General features: G+C 40.6%; 1 protein-coding gene and 1 long non-coding RNA gene across 2 annotated transcripts in view; both read right to left on the reverse strand.

The window, feature by feature from the left end:
• NPTN (neuroplastin) overlaps window positions 1-5,275 on the reverse strand; it is a 37,612-nt gene extending 32,337 nt beyond the window's left edge. The window contains exon 1 of the mRNA XM_072402129.1: window positions 4,947-5,275. Within this exon, the coding sequence (XP_072258230.1) occupies window positions 4,947-5,046 (100 nt within the window). The 5' untranslated portion in view covers window positions 5,047-5,275. The remainder of the gene's footprint in view (window positions 1-4,946) is intronic.
• A 429-nt stretch (window positions 5,276-5,704) lies between these two features.
• Window positions 5,705-24,495, reverse strand: LOC140324328 (uncharacterized). Its single transcript, XR_011919523.1, has 5 exons — window positions 24,377-24,495; window positions 21,906-22,154; window positions 20,755-20,893; window positions 19,416-19,554; window positions 5,705-7,519 (listed from the first exon to the last, which is right to left on the reverse strand). It is a non-coding gene; the product is annotated as an uncharacterized lncRNA (long non-coding RNA).
• Between the last annotated feature and the right edge of the window lie 60 nt (window positions 24,496-24,555).

A 24,555-nucleotide genomic window follows, 5' to 3' on the forward strand; every position in this document is an offset into this window, starting at 1 on the left:
GAGAATTTAAAGTTACATTGTGGAAATACTTTATTTTAAAATTCTAAAAAGTGGCATTTTAAAGAGACACGCTACCAAAAGGATATTTAAAGTGAGCAGCTGGCTTCTTGTATCTCTTGGGGTAGCAGCTGCCACACCTCCTTACCATAGTTTCCAGATCTGTTTCAGCCTACTTGGAATTTTACTCTTCCAGTGACGCCAAACAATCCCTGACCACCTAATGATTTATAATCTATTGATATGGTTGCTTTGGAAGGCAAGGAATGCAAAAAAAATGCTTGTTAAAAACTTAAGCTTCTTTGTGAATTACAGGTTGAAAATATGCAGCTTCAACACTTGTGTATCCCCGACCTAAAACAAGCATGCAGCAAGTAACGTCAGAAACCACATACATACATGTTCCAGGACTGTGACTGTGTATCTAGGCCACTGCAAAAGCATGGGGGCCATTTAGGTTGCACCCAACACACTTTGCTTTTGAGAGCACGTCTATCCCAGAACTAAAATAAAAGAAATACTCACTGCTCCTTGATGTCTTAGTTCACAGCAATAAATGCTTACTTGCAGATTTTTTTCTTTCCAATAGACAACTTATATTATGGAAGTGAAATGTATGTTAAGAGTTGCTAGTAACCCCAATCTTCTCTTCTGGGAGGGTTTAAATACTGTCTGTGCTGGCCCAGCTTCTCCACCCTGCCCTCACCTTCCTATGGAACCTTTCATATTGCTGCCAGGTAAAGAGCAAAGTGTCACTTGACATCCAAGAGCCCTGAGTAGGCTGATCTATCAACCAAGTAACATTCTATCATATTCAGTGCTCCTAATTAGACTTCTGCATAAAAAAATATGTAGGGAGGTAAGAGGTGCAGTAGCTGGGTCAAAAAAAAACCTCTGCATTTAATACATGAAAAAATGAGCATGTAAAAATAAAAAGGAACCCACAGCTACTGTTCTGACACCTCCACACATTCACTTTATCATTGGCAGTGTTAGGATGCATTCCTGAACTCTGATAACACTTCCAAACCACTACAGTTTATTAGCAATAGTGAGGCTTATGTGTAAACTACACCATAGGCTCCCTAGTGAACTGCTTTTAGGGTTTCCTTAGCCCCCTATACCAGTCTTCCCAAGTATGCAGGTATGTAAATGTAAAAAGGAATTTAAATACATTTTCTCCAAATGATTACCTGCTAGGTTCCTGTGGCATCCCTTGGTGGGTCTGCTGATAAAACAGACTGCAGTGCTCAATCCAGAAATATTTTTAAGCTAGGTGGAAAGAAAGTGTAGGCGGGTGATGGTCCCTGTATTGTGATCCAACTAAGTAACCACCCAAAAACAGCCGGGTGGTTGCTGATAAGTGCCGGGTGGTGTGTCCAGCTAAAAGGGGCTAGGGAGAACCCTGGACTGCATAAACTGATGCAGCAGATGACATCAATATTTAAGAGACAAAAATGTAAGTTGATTTTAGAAAATATGTTCTCAAGGTCCCTAAAATAAAGAAACCAATCAAGAAACCTGTCGTCATGACTGACACGTGAAGGCTGCTATTCCTGAACTTTGCTTCTGAAAATACTGTCTGTCCTGCTTACACTTTGAACTATCACAAATGTGTATGCGGAGGAGGAATTCTGCAGTCCCTCTCTTTACTATTGCTGATCCACGTGCATGTTCTATGTCAGTAACAAAGTATAGACGCTGCTTGATAATCATACTAGCCAGGAAATTGGCATTTAGTGTGGAATTCCTCATATTTCTCCTATGACAGTCTTATTTAAATAGCCAATAAACACATCCAACAGCGAATAAAGTTAATATTTGTTTCTGATATTGTTTTAAAACCATGATCCCTGGATGTAATTCTTGTTGATCTAGTGACACATTCCCCCCATCCTTCTCATACACTTGCATATTCATTTTGCATATTGATAACCTCAAGATAACCTCATTGATAAGATCAACTATGAAAAGAAAACGCTAATCATATTCTTATCAAGGAATTGTTTTTTATGCAGCCATACTACATCAGACCAAAACTGGAATGTGAAAAAAAAAGAGTCTAGTTTATTACACAATAAATACTAAGCATGCACAGAGTGACCTTAGGGGAAGAAATATTCCATTTTCACATTAATAAGTGGTAACCTTAGTCATAAAGTGGTAAGCTCTGTTAAAGAAGAAAAAAAGCTATGAACTAACGGCTGAAGAACTATAATCAGTGCTCGGAAGAAAAAAACAAAATGGAAAAGAATATTTTTTAAAATATCAACTGTTCATGAAGATTCAGTCATTTTTTAACTTAATCAACTCGTTGTGATCGTTTGTAATCCATTTGTATTCTATGTGTAACATTTGATTTTGTATTTTAGCGGCAATCAGGAACATCTCTCCCAGATTGCAGATCTTAAATCATAGGATGTACTGTGACCTTGGGAGAAAAGACCTTGGAACTAGAGCAGCAGTAATGCATATGTAGAAAATGCTCTTGGGAGACAGCGATAATAAAACACTCTGGCACCTTGAATTGTAAATCGTACAACCCTAAAAGGAAGCCAGCCCGCACTAACACAGGAAAATACCAGGCCCATCAGCTAAGGGGATTCCTCCAATTATGGGTGCTGCTTATTCTAAAGAGCAGAGTCTCCTTGATGTGAAGTGATGAGGTTAGGAGACTTTGATGAATTCTATGTACTGTGTCCCAGGTATTGTCCATCTTACAGTCAATGTATGGCAACCTCACACAAAGCAAGTGTGCTAAATTGATCCAAAAAATATCTGCAATGCTCTGTAATGATGTCCATGGGTATAAAACTGCAACTGCAATTTTTAGGTGACAAATGAAAAAAAGTAATTTAAATCTCTCCCTGGTGTATTTTACTATAATAGCAGCAATTATCGGTTCTAATGTGAAGATTCAGCAACATAGGCATAAAGCACCAAGAGATTAATTATGCTTCTATTTATATCCACTGCCCATTAAATAGGATGCAGTGTTCCTACCATCTCGCTATTTGCATTTCAGTAGGGGTCAAAACTGTCACCACATGGTTCATTTCACTATCTTATCAGCTTTTACTTAGGGGTATCTAAAAGGAGCATCTCGGGTGGGGGCAATGGGAGGGTTACAGTAATGCCTCCAATAACGAAATCCTCTGTAAAATGTCCTAAGGAATGCCCATCTGTTTTTTTTTTTTTTTTTAAACTAAATCAAAAAGGCAGTTTTAATTAGGTTAATTGTATACAAGTAAGGGTCCTTTGATGACTACTAAACTAAATGCACAACATTATTTCAATGGAAAATACGGTGTCCTAGTTACCTATCAGTTGAACATAGGCCTAATAAATAATTCCTGCCTTGCATCGGGTTTGTAAACACATTAATATTTTATTATGATTGCTTTTGATCTTTACAAAACACTTGGAAGCATAGCTAAAATGCATACCCAGTACATATATGTAGATATATATAGAGAGAGATAGAGAAAGAGAGAGAGATTTTTTTTTTGGTTCCTGCACCCAATGGAAACATTCTTGAAAGACAGCATTCATGATGAATGCCTTGATCCATAGGTCTGGGGTATTTCTCCATGGCCAGAATAAAGACCAAGCTAAATTAATGTAGGAAAGTGAATTCATTAGCTGGGACATTCCTTCATTGGCCTGGTGCATGTATACAGTATAAGGCAATACACACCCTAAGATTGACACTTTGGCAGATACAATAAAGCAGTTTAATACAATCTGCAAACACATACACACCCCTGATAATTGAAGTCTTGGCAAGACAAAACGCCCTGTTCAACATTTATATTTCGGAATACATCGGGCATGTAACAAATCGCAATGAGGACATAACAGATGAACCGATCGATTTGCGAATTCGGCAAATCTCACCCCTTTCAGTAAATTTCCAGGTCTCTGTAATATGTCTATACAGATTTGTCCTTTGGATTAATAACGCTGCGACTTATGAATCCTAAAGAGGTAATGAATGAGGAGGTCATCTACATATTGAGCAAATCTGCATGCACATATTAACGTCAATCAGAATATCAGTGAGAAATCCATAATCCAGATTCGTAAATCGATAAACTCACCTAAGACATAAATACAGACAAGCTGATCAGCAGAAATGAAAGAGACCGATCAAAGAATGGGAGAGGAGGCCACAGAATGAACTCATACATGCGTGTCAGCAGGACCGCCATCGGTGACCCCGGATTAGGAGGCCACAGGTGGCTGAACTAGCCCGACAAGTTGGGAAATAAAAAGAACACACATGCACACTTACATGGGAGGATACACTATTACCATAATAAGGATTTGTCTGTAAAGGACAGCCATGGGTTGTTTTGATAAAATAAGAATATTAGAAGTACATGTGAGCGGTGACTGCAGGTAGACGACGTATCGCTCTGCAGGCATCGCACATCGCAGCGTTTATCTGCTTTGCTGCAAGAGGAGACGGTTAGCATTGCATACACATAACACGGTCTACACATATCGATGTGCATGTATACCATCCTGAACATTGCTATTGAAGCCTCGGCTTTATTGGGGGGAATTTAATGGTTGGAGGAATATTATAGCCATCGGTTATATGGTGGTGGCAATATGCCAAGTGTCCATGCAGAGATGAGGCAGATGTCACCCTGCAGACACATTATGGAGCATGCACATCCTATGTGTAGAAGAATCACACACACAGACATCTGTACTAAGCCTGCCTCCATTATTCCTACATCATCTGCCCCATCGCCCTACACAAGCTGCCCTGTGTGTGCCACCCCTGGGAGTAGCCTGGCACTATGATGGGGGAGCTCAGCTTCCTATACAACAGATCCCCCCCCCCCTAGTGTCATCATTGTCAGCTCTGCCTCCTCTATCACCCCTCGTACACCTCACACAGCCCCTCTACCTGCACCGCACACCGCAGTACTCCTTACCGTTCTGGGTGCCGCTGGCCGGTCCCAGGAGAAGGCCGCACAGCACCAGCAACACCAGCAGGAGGGCGGCAGGCAGAGGGCGAAGGTCGCAGCGGTCCATGTGCGCACTGAGAGAGGTAGACACAGCCAGGCGGGTGTCCAGTCTCTCGGGCCTGGGATCCGGTGTCCGCTGCTCCCCCCTCTCACGGTCTCCTCCCGCAGCGAGCACCCGAATCTCGCGAGAACTGCTTGCGGTCTGTGGGCTGGAGAGGGAGGGAGGAGGGGGTGGCAGCTCTGCGTCAGGCCGCCGGAAGGGAAGCGCGTGCCCAGTGCAGATGTGCGCCCCCTTCTGGGCGGTCCTACTGGGTGTTACAATGATGGAGGAGGAGAGCCTGAAAAGACTGAGCCCTACAGGGAATCACCGAGTCCAGGACCTGCCATTACATGCCGGCATTATTGTTTATACTGGAAATAAACCTGAACAATTAATAATTGCGAGCATACAGTATTCTTTTATTTTTATTGCAGAAGGGACATGCTATGTTATCTCATATGTTATATCTGACGTGTTATATCTCCCATTTTACATCTTACATGCTTTATCTCTCATGGTATATCTCCCATGTTATATTTGACATGCTACATCTTTCATGTTAACATGCTATATCTTTCATGCTATATCTCTCTTGTTATATTTCTTTGGTGCTATAAAAATACTGGATAATATTATTTCCGGCTTGGCCAATCAATATGGCTGAACCTGGAAGAGTACTGAGTGAATGTTAGTGCCGGTAAAGGATTGAGGGTTGGTAAACATGCCAGCTCACATTTCTTTTATTTTGAGGTTTAGTTCTGAAATAAAATACTTGTTTTTAATTTTTTATTATTTACATAGGATTCCTTGTATACCTCATACCAAGATCAGAAATCAGGAAAGGGCAGAGACGCAGCTTGCAGTGACAAATGGGCATGGCTGCTTGGTGATAAATGATATTTCCACTATGCCATTATATAGCCCCAACAAATTACACATCATTTTACAGAGTCCTTTTTCATTTCATTGTCTTTTACAGGAGTTCACAATCCTATGTTCCTACTACTATCTAAGGCCAAATTTTTGGGGAGCCAAATAAACTACCAGTATGTTCTGGGGGTGAGGTAAATAGAATGGCTAAACTCAAAAATAACCCAAACATGTGGAAGACACACAAACACCAGACAGATATTGTCTAGGCCAAGGTTCAGACGTGGCACCTTGGTGCAGCACAGCAGGAATCCTATACAATTATCCACCACCTCCCCATTGGCACTTTACTTTAGGTTAAGTAAAAAAAAAGTAATGAACCTTGTAGTGGGACCACATTGCAATGCAAAGGCTAAATGACTGTGTTAAGGCATTGTCCTACTTTTCTTATTCTCTCTAGGATGTGTTGCCCGTCTCTAATTTCTGGTTCTCCAGGATTTGGGGTGGACCCTCACTTTAGAAACTGTCTTAGGTTGGTCTGCAACTCAAAATACTTCCATAGATTTCCAACCTGTTCAGCTACTCCCTGATGCCAACTGGTAAATAGGGGCATGCTGGAGTGGTTAACTGCCTGGCTGACAAATGCTCATCTGAACTTTATGCAATGTGAGTTAACGCACTGCAAAGCTGTAAGTGAACCCTGAAAGAGAGCTAACACTTTATCTGAGCCGCTCTCATAGAGCTAATAAAAACTACACAGCAGATGCTGAGACAATAAAATCAGGAGTAATACCCGTAGTTGTGGAAACATTAGTGCATAGCTGTTATGTAATCGCTAGTGTGTAGTGGTGGCAAATATTTTTTAATGGCACATATTTTTTCATATTCATTCACGTTAATCAGATTGGAAAGATCTGACAGGGGCCTAAGATTGCCCCAATGGGTACAGGAAGAACAAAGCATTCAGTGACAGTAGAGGGTATAAAACATTGATGCCAATGGGGGAGACAGTGTTAACAATAGACCATGCCTGTGTAAATGGACACTTGTAGTCTCCATCTGAAGCTCATATGACAGGGTGACAATGCAGGAACACAGCAGGGAGACAGGGACAGACATTTGTTTATAGCAGGAAGTGCCTAAACAAAGGCTTTAATGGCAGGAACCCCAGGTATTATTTTAATGAAGACTAGAAATTAAATGCAAATCGCTTTTGAAGTTACAATGACATGTTAAAGCGTACCTAAACAACATTTTTAAGTTAGAAGACATATTAGAAAACAACCCTTCTAAAACAACCCTTTTTTTTTTTTTTAAAGAGGGGTGTAGCACCGTCCCTTTAAGTCTTGATCACTGCGGTGATCAAGACTTATTGGGAGCACAGAACCTCCCCAGGATACCTACATCATGCATCCTGGGAGGCACTGGCTGCTCCTTCTGCGCAGGAGCTAGGTCACCGAAACTTGCACCTGCGCAGTGTGAGATCAGGTGTTGTAGCAAGAAGACAAGAAGAAGACGGAGGAGAAGATGGATGATGGAGATGCCCAGCGATTCCTCTATGCTGAGAAGAAGAGGAATTCCAGGACAACGCAGGACCGGATCGTGGAAAGGACAAGCGCCATCGAGGAATCTGCGGAATTAAAAGTGAAGTTTTTTTATTTTTAATTTAGTTTAACTTTAAAGCTTATATGTGACTGTAGGAACTGGCTTTACATGTACTTTAAGGCTACATACACACCTCAGATGATTCTCGTCTGATACAAGCCTCGGGTCTTCCCCTTACCCTCTTCATAGTACAGAACGGTGCTGTATGTACAGCACTTATTAATTTACCTTTCGGTCTTTTGTCGTTGGAAACTATTGTGAATGATCGTTTGAACGACAAAAATCTAACGTGTACACAGTGTAATACTTCCCTGTCCACCTCGCACGAGCTGTAGAATGGAACAGAAGATGACAATCTGAATTTAATGATTAGGCACATTCCTGCAAAAAATGTGGCAAAAAGATTGTTCCAACTGCTGTAGCCTTTTTTATGCTGGTAATATAATTAGGAAGAAATGATTTGCATTGGCTCTGGGCTGCGCCATGTTCCATTTAATATAGAATGTAGTAGGCTGGCGGTAACCTGGTCAGCTCAAGGAATGAAGTGGTGATCCACCAACCAGTGTAAACTTGTGAGCTCTGCACAGCAGTGCCAGGGACCATATTGGGTGCACTACCATACAGCAGCAGGGTGGAATGCACAGAGAATCGGAAGATAGAACAGATTCTAAACGGACACAAGATGTCTAAGCTTGTCTCTGAACGACAACACAGTAACATGCTGACATCATTCACACCCTAGGATCATTTACCAAAAAAAGGCTCAGATCCTGGACTCCTCATTTGGCGTGGATTTTACTTCCTAAACTGCTGTGGGTGGTTGCAGTTTTCAATTATTTGTAGCCAATCCCTTATCTGCCTGTCTTTCTTTTGCCAATCGGATTAACCCTTGCCTGACTCCTTAAATTTCCCCAATCCTTGGCTACTCTGCATGGTTATTTGACACACATGTATGTCCTTTGACCCCATCTCTGAATTGCGTACGCTTCCAACCCTCATATACTTGGTCTGTGCCAGTGTACAAAGCATGGCTCTGCCCTCTGACCTGTTCCCACTCTGTGAACTAGCCTAGATATTACTTCTGTGTGCCCCTTGATTTTACTCATTTTCTGGGAATTCCCTCTTAGCCCCAAGTTAAACCCATTTATATACTGGCTTTAGACAATTCCACTTTTCATCAGGTGTAGAGCAGCCAGGTGGTTGCAAGAAAGAAAAATAAGTCTAAAATAATAATAAAAAAATCAAATTTAAATTTAGAGTGGGTATATAAAACAAAAATATCCCTTCCAAAACGTTCCCATCTTGTTGCTTTGCAGCCTGAAATGAAAACATACACAAAAAAAAAAAATTTCCAGATGTATTTACTAAACTTATGCAACTGATACCATCCAAGTAAAATACTGTAAAAATTAACAAACCATCACCATTGGTGGACTGCAGTCTTCAAGTCATTCCATATATGTTCGATATGGTTTGTCTGGGCTCTGAGTAGGTCATGCAATCACATTCACCTTTTTCTCCCATACTCACTGAATAAACAAGTTTGCTGTGTGGTTTGGATCATTTTCATGGCACAATGGGGAAGGGATGCCCGTGTTGTGGCCCCCATGCATACTGGAGCTGAAGGCAGCTGACTTAGTGTAACTGACTTAAAGCGTACGTAAACTCAGAAATTTCACTAAACATAAAAGGGTAGACAACCCTTTTATGTAAGGTAAAAATTTTATTTGTTTGGCTTTTTAAGGGCAACACCCTTTTTTTTTAAGAAGAAAAAAGGGTGCAGCGCCCCCCCCTAGTTCCCCGAGGAGATCGTGAATGAGAATGAATGTGAGCGCAGAGCCTCCTGGGATACCTACGTCACGCATCCTGGGAGGCTCTTGGGTGCTCCATCTGCCTTTTCGTGAAAAGGGAAAAAAATTGAGGATGTCACGCATGAGCAGTGAGATCGGCAAGTTTTTATTACTCTAGCACCTGGGTTGGGTGAAGAACACAGAAAAAGAGGTGAAGATGGCGGCACCCAGCGCCCCGGTTCAGGGACAGATACCGGGACGATGCGGGACCCGATGGAAGAAACCTCCGGACAAATCGACTGCACTGCGGAATGGAAGGTAAGTGTATTTTCTTTTTTTGTTTTGGGCATTTTTCAGTTTACTTCCTCTTTAGGCAGGAGCTAAAGCTACAGAGAGGCTTCTTCAGTAATTGAAAGGCTTGGAGTACCTCTGGTGAGCAGACTTTACAAATATCACTCTTCTTGGTGTTGGATGTAATCCGGTGAATAGTCTTTAATGAATCACCACTAGTAATTGTCAAAGCTAAGAAATCTTTGGGTGGATTTTAACCAAAGTGGTTGTGACCAATCAAGAAGACCGGTGAGTATAGAAGGGTTTATATGCAAACCATCTGCTAAGACAATAGGATTGATATTTTTAAAGCTCTCCAAGGCTGAAGAGGATACACTTTCATCAGTAAAGCTTGGTGATCCGGCAAACCTGGAATGAATTTCTTCAAATTAATTTGCCATTTGCTGGCAAATGTTTTCAATCCTGGACCAGATGCATTCCAGGTTTGCCGGATCAACCAGCTTCACTGATGAAAGTGTATCCTCTCCAGCCTTGGAAGGCTTTATTAAATAATTACCCAATGTAACCAAGAAATGGGACCTCAGAACATTCAAGGAGGCATGTTTGTGAACATGGATGCCCTTTAAAGTCGAATAACCAGCAGTGGATCGAGACAGTATATGTACTTGTTTTTAATGGTAACTTTATTTAGGTCTCTGTAATTAGTACAAGGATGTAAAGAAATGTCTTAATTCTGTACACAAATATATTTGGACATTGCTTTGGTTTTTGGGATGGAGAGGGTAAACTCTACCCAGAAGTTATAAATCAGGTCTATGGTGCAATCATTTGGACGATGAGGTGGTAAGTGACTGAGGAGCAAATGAGTCGAACAGGAAGAAGCCTGGGGAGATGTTCCTGAAAGCAAGTAATACTGAATGAAAAATTGTTTCCTGAGCTCCATTTAAAATCAGGAGCATATTTTCTGAGCCAGGGCAACCTCAGCAAAATAGGGTGAATTAAGGATTACCATAAAAACCAAAGAAAGTCTAGGAGTGTAAGGCCTAGGGAACCCTCTCCTTATCACCTAGGTACTGGCATTTGGGGATTTCTGTGGGCAGTTTAGCTCACAACGGACTTTTCTAGCACAGTATATCTAGATGTCATGGTCTGAGCCTCAAGAACGTTCTTCAGGGAAAAGCCGCTCCTAATATACTTGCATGGGCCTAATGGTAGGAGCCGGCAGGTTCTGAAAATAGGAACCAACCTAATGAAGCATCAGACTTTCTGGTTATCACATGTTTGCTGCTGGAGGTCAACCCGAATGCAAAGGCACACCAGATCATCTAGTGTAGGTAGAAAATCATGGCAAGCATATTTATCTTTACTAAGGCCTGCTAGGCCCTAGTAGTATCCCTCCCACATGGCTATCATTGATCTGTTTTTATTCTGTTGCAGGGGTTTGACATTTTACAGCACATTGGCCTTCAGTGTGAAAGGCCTGATATTGGCAATAGACTTCTGAGAAGGCTAACCCTGGTTTATAAAATACCTTGTGGAAAGTCTATGGGTGTTAACAAGGCGCAAAGTCTAAGTCTATGTACGCACATGAGATGATTCTTGTCCAATACAAATGGTTGGGCCTGTCTCAGGCAAGAATCTGACATGTATACAGTGGTTATTCAAAGCTGTTTGACCAACGGAGAATGACCTCTCCATAGAACAGTGGGTACAGCACTGTTTTTTTCATTTGTCACTCTTTTGTCTTTCATGATCGGTTCCAGCGAAAAAAAAAAAAGAATGTGTGTATGCAGCCTAAGGCACCAACCTCCCGCTTCACCAGTGCACGCTGCAAAGGGCGATTTTTAACTTTGGGAGGTGGTGCTCAAGTTGCCGCCCCTGTACATGCTAGAGCTGGTGACAGCTGGTTTTTTAGAACTGATGCAAAGTACAGGAATGTGTAAAAGCATAATACGACAGGCCAAGGTCAGGGCAGGCAGCAATCACTTGGGAGATAGAGACAGTAAATGATCTCCTTGCTATGGCAACATCCTGTTGCCTGTTCCTTCTTTATATAGGGTGGATCTTGTGATTAGCCATGTGATGGATACCAACATCTGCCACCAGAGGGAGTGCTACAATTGAGGCACCTCAAAGGCTTCCACCAGATAGCCTTTGGTCTGACACATTGGGCCTGATTTATTAAAGCTCTCCAAGACTGAGGAGGATAGACTATCATGGGAGAACCAGATGATCCAGATAACCTGGAATAGATCTGGTCCAGCACTGAAAAATCATTTCCAACTAATAGCAACTAATTTTTAGGAAATCCTTTCCAGGTTTGCTGGATCACCCAGGTTCTCCAGTGATAATATATCTTCTCCAGTCTTGGAGAGCTTTATTAAATCAGGCCTAACAAATCCAAAGCAACTGTACTTTGTGGATGCATTTCTCTTACATAGTATAACAGCTTTCCTCATCAATTTAATGTGTTTTCTGTGATCTGATCACAGATCAAGGAAGGATAAATATCAACTAACTAGACCAGCATGAACTTCTCAGAGACTCCTTAAATATCTTGGATCAGCTCAGGGGCTTTACAAAGACAAAAGATTATCTGTAAATATTCATACCCCACAATCTGACAATCAGACAGATTAATAATGAATATGGTACATATCCTCTATTCAATCCTCCATAATCTATACATGACAGTTAACCCTGCCAATGCAGGTAATGTATACAAGTAAACAAGGGCCTTTTCCAAAATTCTCCCACCCACACCCACCCACAGCAAGAAGTAAAAGCTATCATGGGTGAAGAGTCCAGGCTGGGTGAAGAGTCCAGGTCTAAGGCTGCTTTTATCTGGCCTTGGACCAATCAAGGATCAGAAAGCAAACCTAGAACAGGGTCGGGAGGTGGCTTATTGGTTGCTGGGTCATGAAGGACCAGATCCCCCAGTTTGTGTGTGTGTCTATCACGTCTTATAAGCAGCACAAAGCAACCAGAGAACATACTGGGCTCATGTACCTTCACTGAAATGCAGTACTTTCACTGAAAAAGTAATCTATGCAAATATTGTGTCCCCCAAGTAATAGGCACAGATATTATGTTCCCCATAAAGTAACAATAGATATAACAACAGATGAAAACATCAAGTGTCAGTGCTAGCAATAGTAATCTCCATCAATACTCCTATGAAGTGTCAGTGCCAAAAAAAACAGCGGTAAGTTTCAGCACAACCCCTAAAAAGTTTCAATGTCGGCTCTAACTCACAACCCCCAGAAAATTACTTTCAGACCGAAGTGATAACTCCTAGCCTAGCAATAGTCCCTTCAGCCCTCAAGTCAACACCTCCAACCAGCAATAACCCTTAGGCCTTTTTAATAACTTTCTATTATCCCCAGCAGTAGCCCTCCTGACCCCAGGAGCAGTAGCCAGAAAAAAAAACAGCCCCCAACAATAACGTTCAACCTAAAAACAACTCCTCCAACCAGCAATTACTTTTCAAGCCCCAGCAATACCCCCCAGCTAGTCTCACTATACCAACCAGAAATAACCTCCCTGCCCAGCAATAACCCCACATGGCCCAGCAACAACCCACATTCTTCAAAATAGTCTTTCTAATCAATATCAATTATACAAATATTAATAATATTAATACAGGAAGAAGCAAAATGTGAGTAAATTGTCCTACAGCTATGGACGGATTTATATTTTTTTTCTCCTTGTTCATTGTGGCTAACAGTGAGAAAATGAAAATCAGTGCATTGTCAGAGAGTGGTGTGTGCCTGGGTTCGGTGGTGGAGAGTGGTGTTGTGTGCATCGCTAAGTGGTAGAATGTGCATGCCTCTAGTGATGGAAAGTGGTGTTATGTGTGTCAATGTATTGTCAGAGATTGGTGCTTCCTGCATTAATGCAGTAGTGAGGTTGTAGACTTTGCTGCAGTGATAAAATGTGGTGTTTTCTGTCTCATTGCAGTGGCAGAGGGCAGTGTGCACCACAGCCAATGGTGGAAAGGGGCGTTTTGCGCATTTGTGTGTGCAATCAGTGTTGTTGTAGGCATTGGTGCAGTAGTGGTAAGTGTGTTTGTGCAGTGGTTAGCAAATGCAAAAGTATGCAGTGTCGGCTAGTGCTAAAATGAGCTATGACAAGGTAGAACGAATTGGTGCAGGTATGAAATTTGGCATTTATATGTGTGCATCAGTGCAGTCAGTGGTGGTGATTTTAGAGGTGCATGTTGGTGCAATAATAAGTAGGGTTATGAGAAGTGGTGCAGTGGCAGGCATCAAGTTCAGAAGGAAACAGTGATGTGGAGTACGGCAGTGTAGGTTGGTTCAGTGGTGGGGAATGGGAAATGCAAGTCGGGACATTGGTAGCAGAAGTAAGAGGTAGTGATGGACCGTGGAAAAATGTATGCAGGGTGCTGATTGTATGTAGGGAAGTGCTGATCTGTGTAGTGGCCATGTCATTTCAGTTGCAAACAGTGGTGTAATTCCTATTGTTACAATGGCAGCCAGTGCAGATGTGAAAGTAAGTGCAGCTGCCACAAGTTTAGAAGTGCAGGTTGATGTATAGTGACAGCAAGTGGGTGATGTAATGTGCATTGGTGCAATTGCAACAAGTGAATTACTGCTCGTTGGTGGAATGGCAACGAGTGATGTATCATGCATCAGCACAGTGGCAGTGAGTAGTGATGTGCATATCAGCACAATAACAGAAGAATGGTGTACAGCCTAGTACGGTACCTTCTATCTCCTACCATTTTCAAACACTACCTTGATTTAAAAACATGATCCCCCCTCCCAAAACATCCCCTGATGTTGGGAGGTATACAGGCTGGTATTTACAGAGCTGGATGGCTACATCCTTACAGTCCCTCTTGCTTGGGCTACATGCCTGCCCACATGTCTGATATTTTCTCAATGCTTTTTTTTTCTTCATTACTTAAAAAAAAAAAAAAAATGGGGTGACTTCACTATGAAAACCAAGTGGACCACCAGCCATTTACCCCAGCTAGGTATGTGAATTGTAGAAGAGGAACTAAAAAAAGAAATGTTGTTGTTGGGTTGGGATTTAAACTTTATTATTTCTTATTTTGAGGTAGAGAAAGAGATAGATGTGTGAGAACTAATTCAAAATTCGTGTGATTGAACATTTTCTTGCATTTTGCATTTTTCTTCCATTGTGTTTTTTTTACTGTACAAGTGTAACACCATTGACTATTGATTGAAAAATCAATTGTGGGTCCCTCTAACAGATGGGGTTTTTCACTCACCATGGAAACCCTTTTGTAAGAGTAATGTGTCCAGAGGGGGTCCACCCAGCTTACAGGACCAGTTCATTTGGTCTAAGTTTATTGCAGCACCAGAGCTGGACTAAAGTACCCACTAAATTGTATTTCTAAAGCTAAACCCCCCTAATTCTTAATATGATTAAAAAAAAGATTAAAATCTCAATGATAGACCTCAGAAAGCATATCGAAACTTAGTTCTTAAACATATGCTTAATACAGCCAGAACATTCGTGCCTCTACTTTGGAGGCAACCAACTCCACCTAACATTGGACCTTGGTTTTGAAAGATCAACAAGATTATGCTCATGGAAGATCTAACATCCACCATTCATTGTACAGAGAAGTTCTGCAATAATTGGTTTTATTGGCTACAATACCAAGACTGTTTAGACTATGGTGTCTATTTAGCTCAGGTAATATAATGTGACTTTAGTTGTATGTGTCATCCTAGATGGTTTTAATCGAACTTCTTCCGTTTGACAGCTTCCATGTTAGTTCCCTTTTTGCTGTCCAACTTTGTTCTTTGTTGGTCCACAAATCTAATCTAGTTTATATCTATACCTCCCATATTCTCCCCTAGCCTTCGCATCCTCATTTACCCCCCCCCCTTTTTTGTGTGTTTATAGTCTAAGGTAAGGAGTATTGTATACAAAACTGCTGATCTTAGGCTTAGTACACATGTGCAATAATTATCATTGGAAACCAATGATTAACGACTGATCGTCCAATAATCATTAAGAAAAAAAGTGTACAACGACTGGCCAATGACACCGATGAATGAGGAATGTCGCTGGAAATGAACGACTGTAGCGGATCGTATTGGGCTACAATCGTTCGCTATCTATTGTGTGTATGGTCGTTCAGTGATCGTGGATGTTTCTCCAGTACAAGTCACTTCCTGAATCGTTCAAATGATCGTATCTAGCGTGTGTACATTATTGGTGGATTATATTTGAACAATCCTATTGTTACAGCATGTACAGAATCGTGCACTATACGATTGTTCAAAATATCGTGAATCGTTGATCGGTCGCTAATCGTTCTTTTTCCAACGATAATTATTGCACGTGTGTACGTTATTCTGTAATTTCTTTTTCTACAATGTTGGTATTGTTTACCATCGTTTAAAAAAAAAATTAAATTTAAAATTTTTTACAAAAAAAGATATACTGAGTTGGCTTTAGCAGCATACAGCTGCTCGCTGAGGACTAAGAGGGTGGATGCTCATGCTATATACATTATTTACAAATTGATTATATGCTTGTCAAAAATCTATAAAAAAATGTGTTACGTCAGATATGTCTTCCCAGTCATGTACACTGTACTTTATCTCAAGTAGAATTCCAAAGACACTGACCAAAAAAAGCTTACAAAGAATCTTTTTTTTTTTTTCTACATAAACAGTCACTTCAATCAGTGAAGAGGTTAATTAAGGCGTATGCATGTTTCCTTTCTGCAGGGCCTATTGAATACTCAGCAAATCCATCCTATGACTCACAGATGTGGTCACTGTCTTTTCCTGCTCATGTAAATCTGCCAGATGCACTTTTAGTGGTGAACTCCACATAAAAAGGGTCACATAAGGCTGTGGGGCAGTGCCCATATGTATGGGTGTTTTACTTAGAAGAAGGAATTCTCTGCTCCATGAAGGTTATGTGTTAGAAGGCACTAGGGCACGTATCTCATATATATATATATATATATTAACTGACTGTCAGATAGCTTTTGTTCTGTATTGTTGCAATCAGACATCCGTACGTTAACGAGTCACACAATTATGAGTCACTTTGCAGCCTGTGGGAAGAGATGACTAAGCCATCCTTTCTTGTGTCTATCTAAATATATGATACATAGACTACTAAAGAGCTTTAAAACCCCAAAATCAGGGCAGGATTTCCCACCAGTCACAGTACACATCTTCCCAGATGCACTAGTGTCTGCGGAGGTGGCTGGCCGGCACAATGGGCCTCAATTGCCACAGATAGGACTGCTTGGTCTGGTGGTTGCTATGGTAACTGCCAACAAAACATGAGCCCTGGAAGGCATTTACTCCACATTTGTGTCTAGAGATGTTGTCAAACTGGACATTATACTGTGCCACAAAGCCATTCACAACAGATACTCCTCACTTCTCATAAAAAAACAGGTCCCAAAATACATCAGCCTGGTGCTGGATGCTTTTTAGACAGAAATATTGACTTTTATCTATGTAATCTAATCTCTCTGATTTAAGGTGACATATTTTTGGCCTGAGGTTTCCCTAAAGCCGCATACACACTTGCAATTATAGTCATTGGAAAGGATCTTTCACGATCCCTTCCAATGACTAAGCACTCCACGATGCATGAATGAGTGCATACATACAGCACCGTTCTGCTCTATGCAAAGGGGAGGGGGGGAGAGTGACAGAGCGGCAACCCGCTTCGTGCTCTCCCCCTTCACTTGCATTACGATTGTTCGTCATTCATCATTGTCGATCCGCCAGGACAGTCATTCAGAGGATAAACGACGCATGCTGTACACACTTCAGATTCTTCCAATGGTGAGAACCATTGGAAGTGTGTAGGTAGCTTTAGTCTTAGGCTACGTACACACGTCCAATGGTTCTTGTCTGATAGTCGGCTCAGGGCCGATATCAGACGAGAATCTGGCGTGTGTACAGGGCCTATTGTCCGAACGACCCTCCTGGCAGATCCGCAGACGATGGACAATCTTAATGGAAGTGAAGGGGGAGAGCATACAGCAGGGTGCTGCTTCGTCGTTCCCCCCCTCCCCTCTCCATAGAGCAGAACAGTGCTGTATGTACAGCACTCGTTCATGTATCGTTTGTCGTTGTAAAGGATCGTGAAAGATCTTTTCCAACAACAATTATTGCACATGTTTTTGCAGCCTTAAGCTAGGTAAACACTTCCAATAATTATAGCTAGAAAACTAATGATTTCGACCAATCAATGATTATGCACAATTATATTTGAACGTTCGTATTGTGCTCACGCCTGTACATGCTGTAACCATACCTTCGTTCACATATAATCCACCAATAGTGTACACACACTAGATACAATTGTTTGAATGATGCAGGGAGTGACATGTAAAGGAGAAAGTGTATTGCAGAAACATGAACGATCACTGAACGACCGTACACACGATAGTGAACGATCATTGGCCAATCAGATCCGCCATGACGGACGTTCATTTCCAAAGACAATCCTCTTTCGTCAGCCTCTTTGGTCACCTATTTGGTCACCTATAACGATAATTATTGGAAGTGTGTACGCAGCTTTAGCTCTGCTAGGCTTGGGTATGGTTGGTGCTTGTCATATGCTGCATTCAATGATTTTCAATCCTCAATTATCTAGGCCCTCTGGCACAAACCAATTCATTAAGTCAGACATGTCTTTAGGTCTTCAAGTGGAATTAAACATTTAAAACAAAATTTGCAAGCAGGCAGTTTTTATTACAGAGAAGATAGGCAATGTCCCTTCTGCAATAAAATATACAGTACTTACCTGCCTGTTTGCAATCTGCTTAGCCCAGCTCATGTAATATGCTGGGTGTCCGAACGTCCCCTGTGACTCCCTGGAATTATTTAACTACTGCATGCTTGTTACATCACTTCAGCTTTGCCAATCAAGATGGCTGAAAATCTGAATCTGAAAGAGGACAGGGTGATGATGGTGGTGCCCATGAGGGAACGAGGACAACAAGGAGTGTACTTTAAAAAAAAATGGAATCAGACAGATATAAATGAAATAGCAGAAAAAACCTCTAGAATCTTTAGTTCTTTCTGTGCACTACATTACAGGCAACTGGGTAAAAAAAGGGATGTAAACACCATGTAGCAAGTCAAGCAGTGGGGAGCAAGTCAGTGCTACATCTTGTTGTGGAAGGGGGGAGGAAACCTTTACCAAATGTTTAATAAATAGCAAAATTATACTGTAAAGTGTAACTTTAACTTTGGTTAAAAATAATGCCCTCTTGTGATATATGTACAAGATTTTTTCAAACTTTGTTGCAGATTTATACCTTTTCTGTTCTAAAGAAATAGTTGTTTCTTTTTATTATGTAACTTTCAGGCAGATTTCTGAATAAGAAGGTTGACATTGATCTAAATCAATGAATCACAATTAATTTCTTAATCTTCCAATGAGTACAGCTGCAGTGTCTACATCCCCTTAGGAGGCGAGGCAAGCCTTGGGAAGTATCTCACCTATTGCAGGGAATGCCTATCATTTCACTTGTAGAAATCAGCAACAAATGCAAAAAATGAATTAATGGGGACGTTTTACTAAATACCCTCAATATGGCAAATGCTACTTCATTTTTAAACAAAGGTGTTCCATTTAAGTGGTGCCAAATAACAATAAATTAAATGGTGCATATGTCAAATCATTTTTAAACTATATGTTTGGTCATACTAGCTAAGAGTTAACCTTTTTAAGCCCTGTAAGTATGTGGTGTCTCCATTATGTTCTACAGATGCCCTCTACTCCTGGGTGATCAGGCAAAACCTGACAAAGAGGATTGTTTTCAAGGTGTTGCAAAAGACTCAAGGGAGCAATTACCTTTTCTCTCATAGCACAGACTATCTACAGTATACACGTAGGCTCTTCTCTTGAGGCCATGAAGGCCACTCAGGCTCAAGTGAGGCCAGGAAACCCCATCAGTGTCAAATGCTACTTCTTTATTGTAACATTTGGTTACCTGTCAAATGAAAAATGAACACAATTAACAGGGAATACTGACAGTAAAATTTCAGTGCAATTGTATGTAAAAACAATATCATAACGTTTGCGAGATTCTAGGGGATTTGGTGACAATAGATATACTTGGGTCACAAATGTACCCTGTGCAACCTAGAAAGTTAAATGTAAGAGCCAGCTAACTTTGGAAATTTTTATAGGCAATGTATGCTTGTTTGCTATGGCTTTTCCCAGAGAAAGGGAGTCCCTGTTGTCGAGAAGACTAAAATGATGCTTACAGAGAAAATAAAGCAACTGAAGTAGTCCAGAGAAATAAGCCTCAATAATTATTGCTGGAAACTATATAGCGATAATTTTGGGTAACAGTTTTGAGGATTATCATTTGTCCCTGTTGTCGAGAAGACTAAAATGATGCTTACAGAGAAAATAAAGCAACTGAAGTAGTCCGGAGAAATAAGCCTCAATAATTATTGCTGGAAACTATATAGCGATAATTTTGGGTAACAGTTTTGAGGATTATCATTTGCAACCCCTATTTAATGTACAGCGCTGTGTAATATGTTGGAGCTATATAAATCTTGTTTATTAATATTAATAATAATATTAATAATAGGGTCACTTGCTATGAAACAATCTTTTTTTGGTAAATTACTGTTGGCCATCAGTAGATGGCACTGTTTCCTAATGTAAAATGTTTCTCAGTGAGAAAGACATTGTTTCACTTTACACTACCTAAAGACACAAAGACACAAGGCCATCTATTGGTCACAGTATAAATCAAGATTCTTTTGCTCATGAAATTTTCATCTAAAAATAAAATCTTGTTTTTTTGAGTATATATGGTAGAAAGGTTTTGAAAAGTGTTTTATAAAATACATCTATTTTTCACTGTTAAGTAGAGACGTGGTATTGGGGGGTGCAGTGTTTGGAATACTGTTTGGGTTTTTTTCTGTCTGTATTCTTCAGTATGGAGTCCTAAGAACAGTTCTATTTTTTAATGGAAACCACTTTTGTTGGGAATAAAATTAAAATAAAACTTTTTAGTTGTCACCAAGAGGGACATGATATGACCCCAATGATCAAATTCAATACAAATTGTAAACCACTGACCATTGCAGAATTGTATCAACCTTTCTGATCAATCCCATTAACTTCTGTATGAAAAAAGGAAACTATTCATAATATGTATTGCTTTAAAAACCTTTTTTTTGTAGAATATTTCTGACAGTTCAGTATTTTCAGTCAATGCTGCATGTCTCATTTAATTAAAGATGAATCCTTATGAGTATGATCGTCCAAATAGGGGATTTCACTCACTTTGGAAACATTTCCTGTTGTATCTATAGGACAGGAAGTAAACAAAAGAGAAAAAGAAGAAAAAAAAACTGATGGTGTTGAAATCATTCCTCACTCTATTCAAAATGAAAGAAAAAATGTTTAGGTATAAAATTAGAAAATGTATTATTCAGGGACATGTGAGTGTGTGCATAGCAGAGGAGATACAAAATAATCAGTTATGTAGCAGGAATTATTAATGCAATCAATCTGATCTACTGCCACGTCTCAGCTATGCAGAGATTTTCTATCACATCATTACATGATTACTCTTACAGTCAAAAGCAGAAACTGCAGCAGACACTCACAAACAGAAAGTTGAGATTACCCTTTGTATATTTTGTTTAAATGCTCAGACGTGAAAGTGATAGATTGAGGGCTAATTTACTGTGTTAAGGCATGGGAATTCACACAATAACTTGCATCACATTAATGCAGAATTATGGGGCTTGGCATACAATGAAAATCCATCTGCCAAATCTTTATTACTTATACAGTTATCTTCTCTGTCTTAGTCCCAAAGTAATGTCATCTGTGTACAAAACACTTCCCTCATATTGCTGTGCATTAGTTCTTGCCAAATTGCATTGTTAGATCCTATACCATTCAACGCTTAAAGAGAACCAGTTAAGCATGGGCATTGGCAGGGTTTGAATCTCCATAATAAAGTATTCATGGTCAAAATAATACACATACACACAGACACAATGGGCCCGAAATACTAAAGTTCTCCAATATTGGAGAATATACACTTTCATCAGTGAACCTTGAAGATCCAGCAAACCTGGAATGGATCTGGTCCAGGATTGAAAACATTTGCTAACAAAAAGCAAATTTCTTTTTAAATCCATTCCAGGTTTGCTGGATCACCCAGGTTTACTCTAACCTTGGAGAACTTTAATAAATCCGGTCTAATGTGTATAAACACACTTACCACTTTAATACTGCTAGCTGACACCTACCATCTGTCCATCTTGTCCAATTTTGGTAAGCTCATGAACAGGGATCTGTTCTTACCTGACAGGAGAGGTATCTGGTGTGTTCACCTCCTGCTGTAGTCCATCTGCTTCAACCTTGGACATGTTGTGCATTCAGAGATTCACTTCTGAGTAGCTTGGTTGCAGAGAGTGGACTTTTCAGTTACTTTTGCTTTTCTACTAGTTTGAACTAGTCTAGCCATTCTCCTCTGACCTCTGAAAATAACAAGGCAACTTTTGGCCAGAAAACCTCCGCTCAATGGATATTTTCCATTTTTTTGACCATTCTCTGTAACCACCAGAAATAAAAATTGTGTGAGAATCCCAGCAGTTTCTGAAATACTAAGACCAACCTGCCTGGCACCAACAACTATGCCACACTCAAAGTCACCTAAATCACTTTATTGCATATCCAAATGCTTAGTTCAAACTTTAGCAGGTCGTCTTAACAATGTCTATATTGCTGTAAGGTTCTTGTCGAACCTTGAAGAGAAAATAGAAGTCAGATTGGACTGGTATGACTCCAGAGTTCATTGTTTAGGATACAAAAAACATTATATATATATATATAATTATTAATATTATTACACAGTATTTATATAGTGCCAACATATTACGCAGCACTTTACAAAGTTCATAGTCATGTTACTAGCTGTGCCTCAAAGGGGCTCACAATCTAATATCTCCACCATATATGTGTGTGTGTGTATAGACCAAACTATCATCCCTCGAGCTTTACTTACATCAGCCTCCCATCATAAGGAGAAAGACAGTTCATACTTCAAGCTGCCATACACTGTGTATTATTTTCAGTAAATTAGTTTGGTTTTAATGAAAACATAAATTCTGATAAAAATCTATAAAAAACCATGGCATTCTTGATTATTGTCTGATGACTATAGCACAATCAAACACTTATCATGAAATCCTGATCAAGTGCAGCTTTATTCCATCCTTCTATTCCTACTGGCTAATGTATGTATGCAGGGGGTGCTCTCTAGAAACCAGCAGCCAATGGGAGCGCTCATTTCCATGTACAATACCAATACAACTCTTCCTGTTGGTATTGTAAATAGTAAGGAGGTTCCTATTGGCTGCTGGATGTTATGTGGAGATTGCATCAGGAATAACAGCTCCCATGCAGCTTGTGGCCGCTGGAACCTTGCATGGTTATCCACGCTGCTTTGCATATTTGAAAATGGTACTGAACAGCTCACTGCCGCTGTCATTCATTCCCTAAGGGGTGCTGTGGGTAGGACATTACTTATAGGGCCTCATCTGAGGAATCATTTCAGAAATGTGAGAAAGGGATAACCACTCGCTACTGCCAGTCTAAACATAGGCTTTGGGAGTGCTCCCTGCAGAACAACTTGATTGGACTGGTCAGTTGGTGCTGATGGGTATACCAGGAAAGATTTGGATTACTTGCCTGGTCATGTTCTGGCATTGGCCGGAATGTATAGGTTATAGTCCAGTGCTCAACCCAGAATTGTTTTTGAGCCGGGTGGGAAGAAATTGTAGGCGGGTGGCAGACCCTGTATTGTGACCCAACTCATCAGTAACCATCAAAAAACAGCCGGGTGTTTGCTGAAAAGTGCTGGGTGGTGCGCCCGGCTTAAAGGGGCTGGGGAGAACACTGTAGTCAATGTAATATGTTTACGTTATATAATAACGGTTAAGTAACAATAATAATAATAATGGAGTGGTATGTTATGGTAATGTATGCTTGCATATCAAAAGTGTAAATGTATTTATTTATTTGTCATTTATTTATTATTGGATATTTGTTAATTACTTGAATGGTTATTTTATTTTTAATGGTGTTTAAATAAACAGATACTTGCCAGCCAATTTAGATCCAAGATTGGTGTCTGGGTATTTAATGGTGGGGGAGTGGTTGGTTAGCAGATGGGGGGTTTTGGGGAAGGCGGAGGTTCTGACGGTGGTGGTGAGGGATGGACTAGAAAGTCCCAGCTACCCTCATCATGTTCAATGCACGTTACCTTACCAATGGCAAAGTGGGCCCCTGTGTAGAACTGGCTTGCCCCCACCCCCTGCCGAACTGATTTGGGACCCCTGTTGGGGCCCTTGTTACTGAGGAGGGTCTGTGGCCCCCAATGCAGCCTCACACCTTGCAATGTCTGCCCCTATACCTCATTCTCAAACATATGTTATAAAATATAAAGGAGAATAGGGAAATCTTCAAAGGGGTAGGGGGACAGTAGCTGCCTGACAGTCCCCTGACTTTTGGTAATTTCCCTTGATTTCCTGTTACATCCCTAGGACAGGAAGTGAAGGGAAATGTCATAAAAAAATCCTGGCAGCAGTTTATACCGTCTCTATATGAAAATAAAAAGTTTTGTTCACAGGAGGAGGAGACGACCCAGCCCTGAAGAGCTTACAATCTAGGAGATAGGGGAAGTAACACACAATATTTATTAATGTCTATCTGGGTGTATAATGCACCATACGCCCACCCTGAATACTTGCTAATACGAAACATAAACATACCATACACAATGGTCGGTATTCACTTATAAAAACATGCCGCCTCAGGCAAAACAGATCCAGCATTGGAAAAGCGGAAACGGTGTGCAGGAAATGTGTGTGAATAACGTTCTGTATTCCTGGCGAAAGCGATAACTGCCAGCGCTGCCACCCTTCAGGGGTCTCTTTCAGAGCAGCTCGTC

The sequence above is a fragment of the Pyxicephalus adspersus genome, chromosome 2 (assembly GCF_032062135.1).
Source record: "Pyxicephalus adspersus chromosome 2, UCB_Pads_2.0, whole genome shotgun sequence".
Classification (NCBI taxonomy): domain Eukaryota; kingdom Metazoa; phylum Chordata; class Amphibia; order Anura; family Pyxicephalidae; genus Pyxicephalus; species Pyxicephalus adspersus.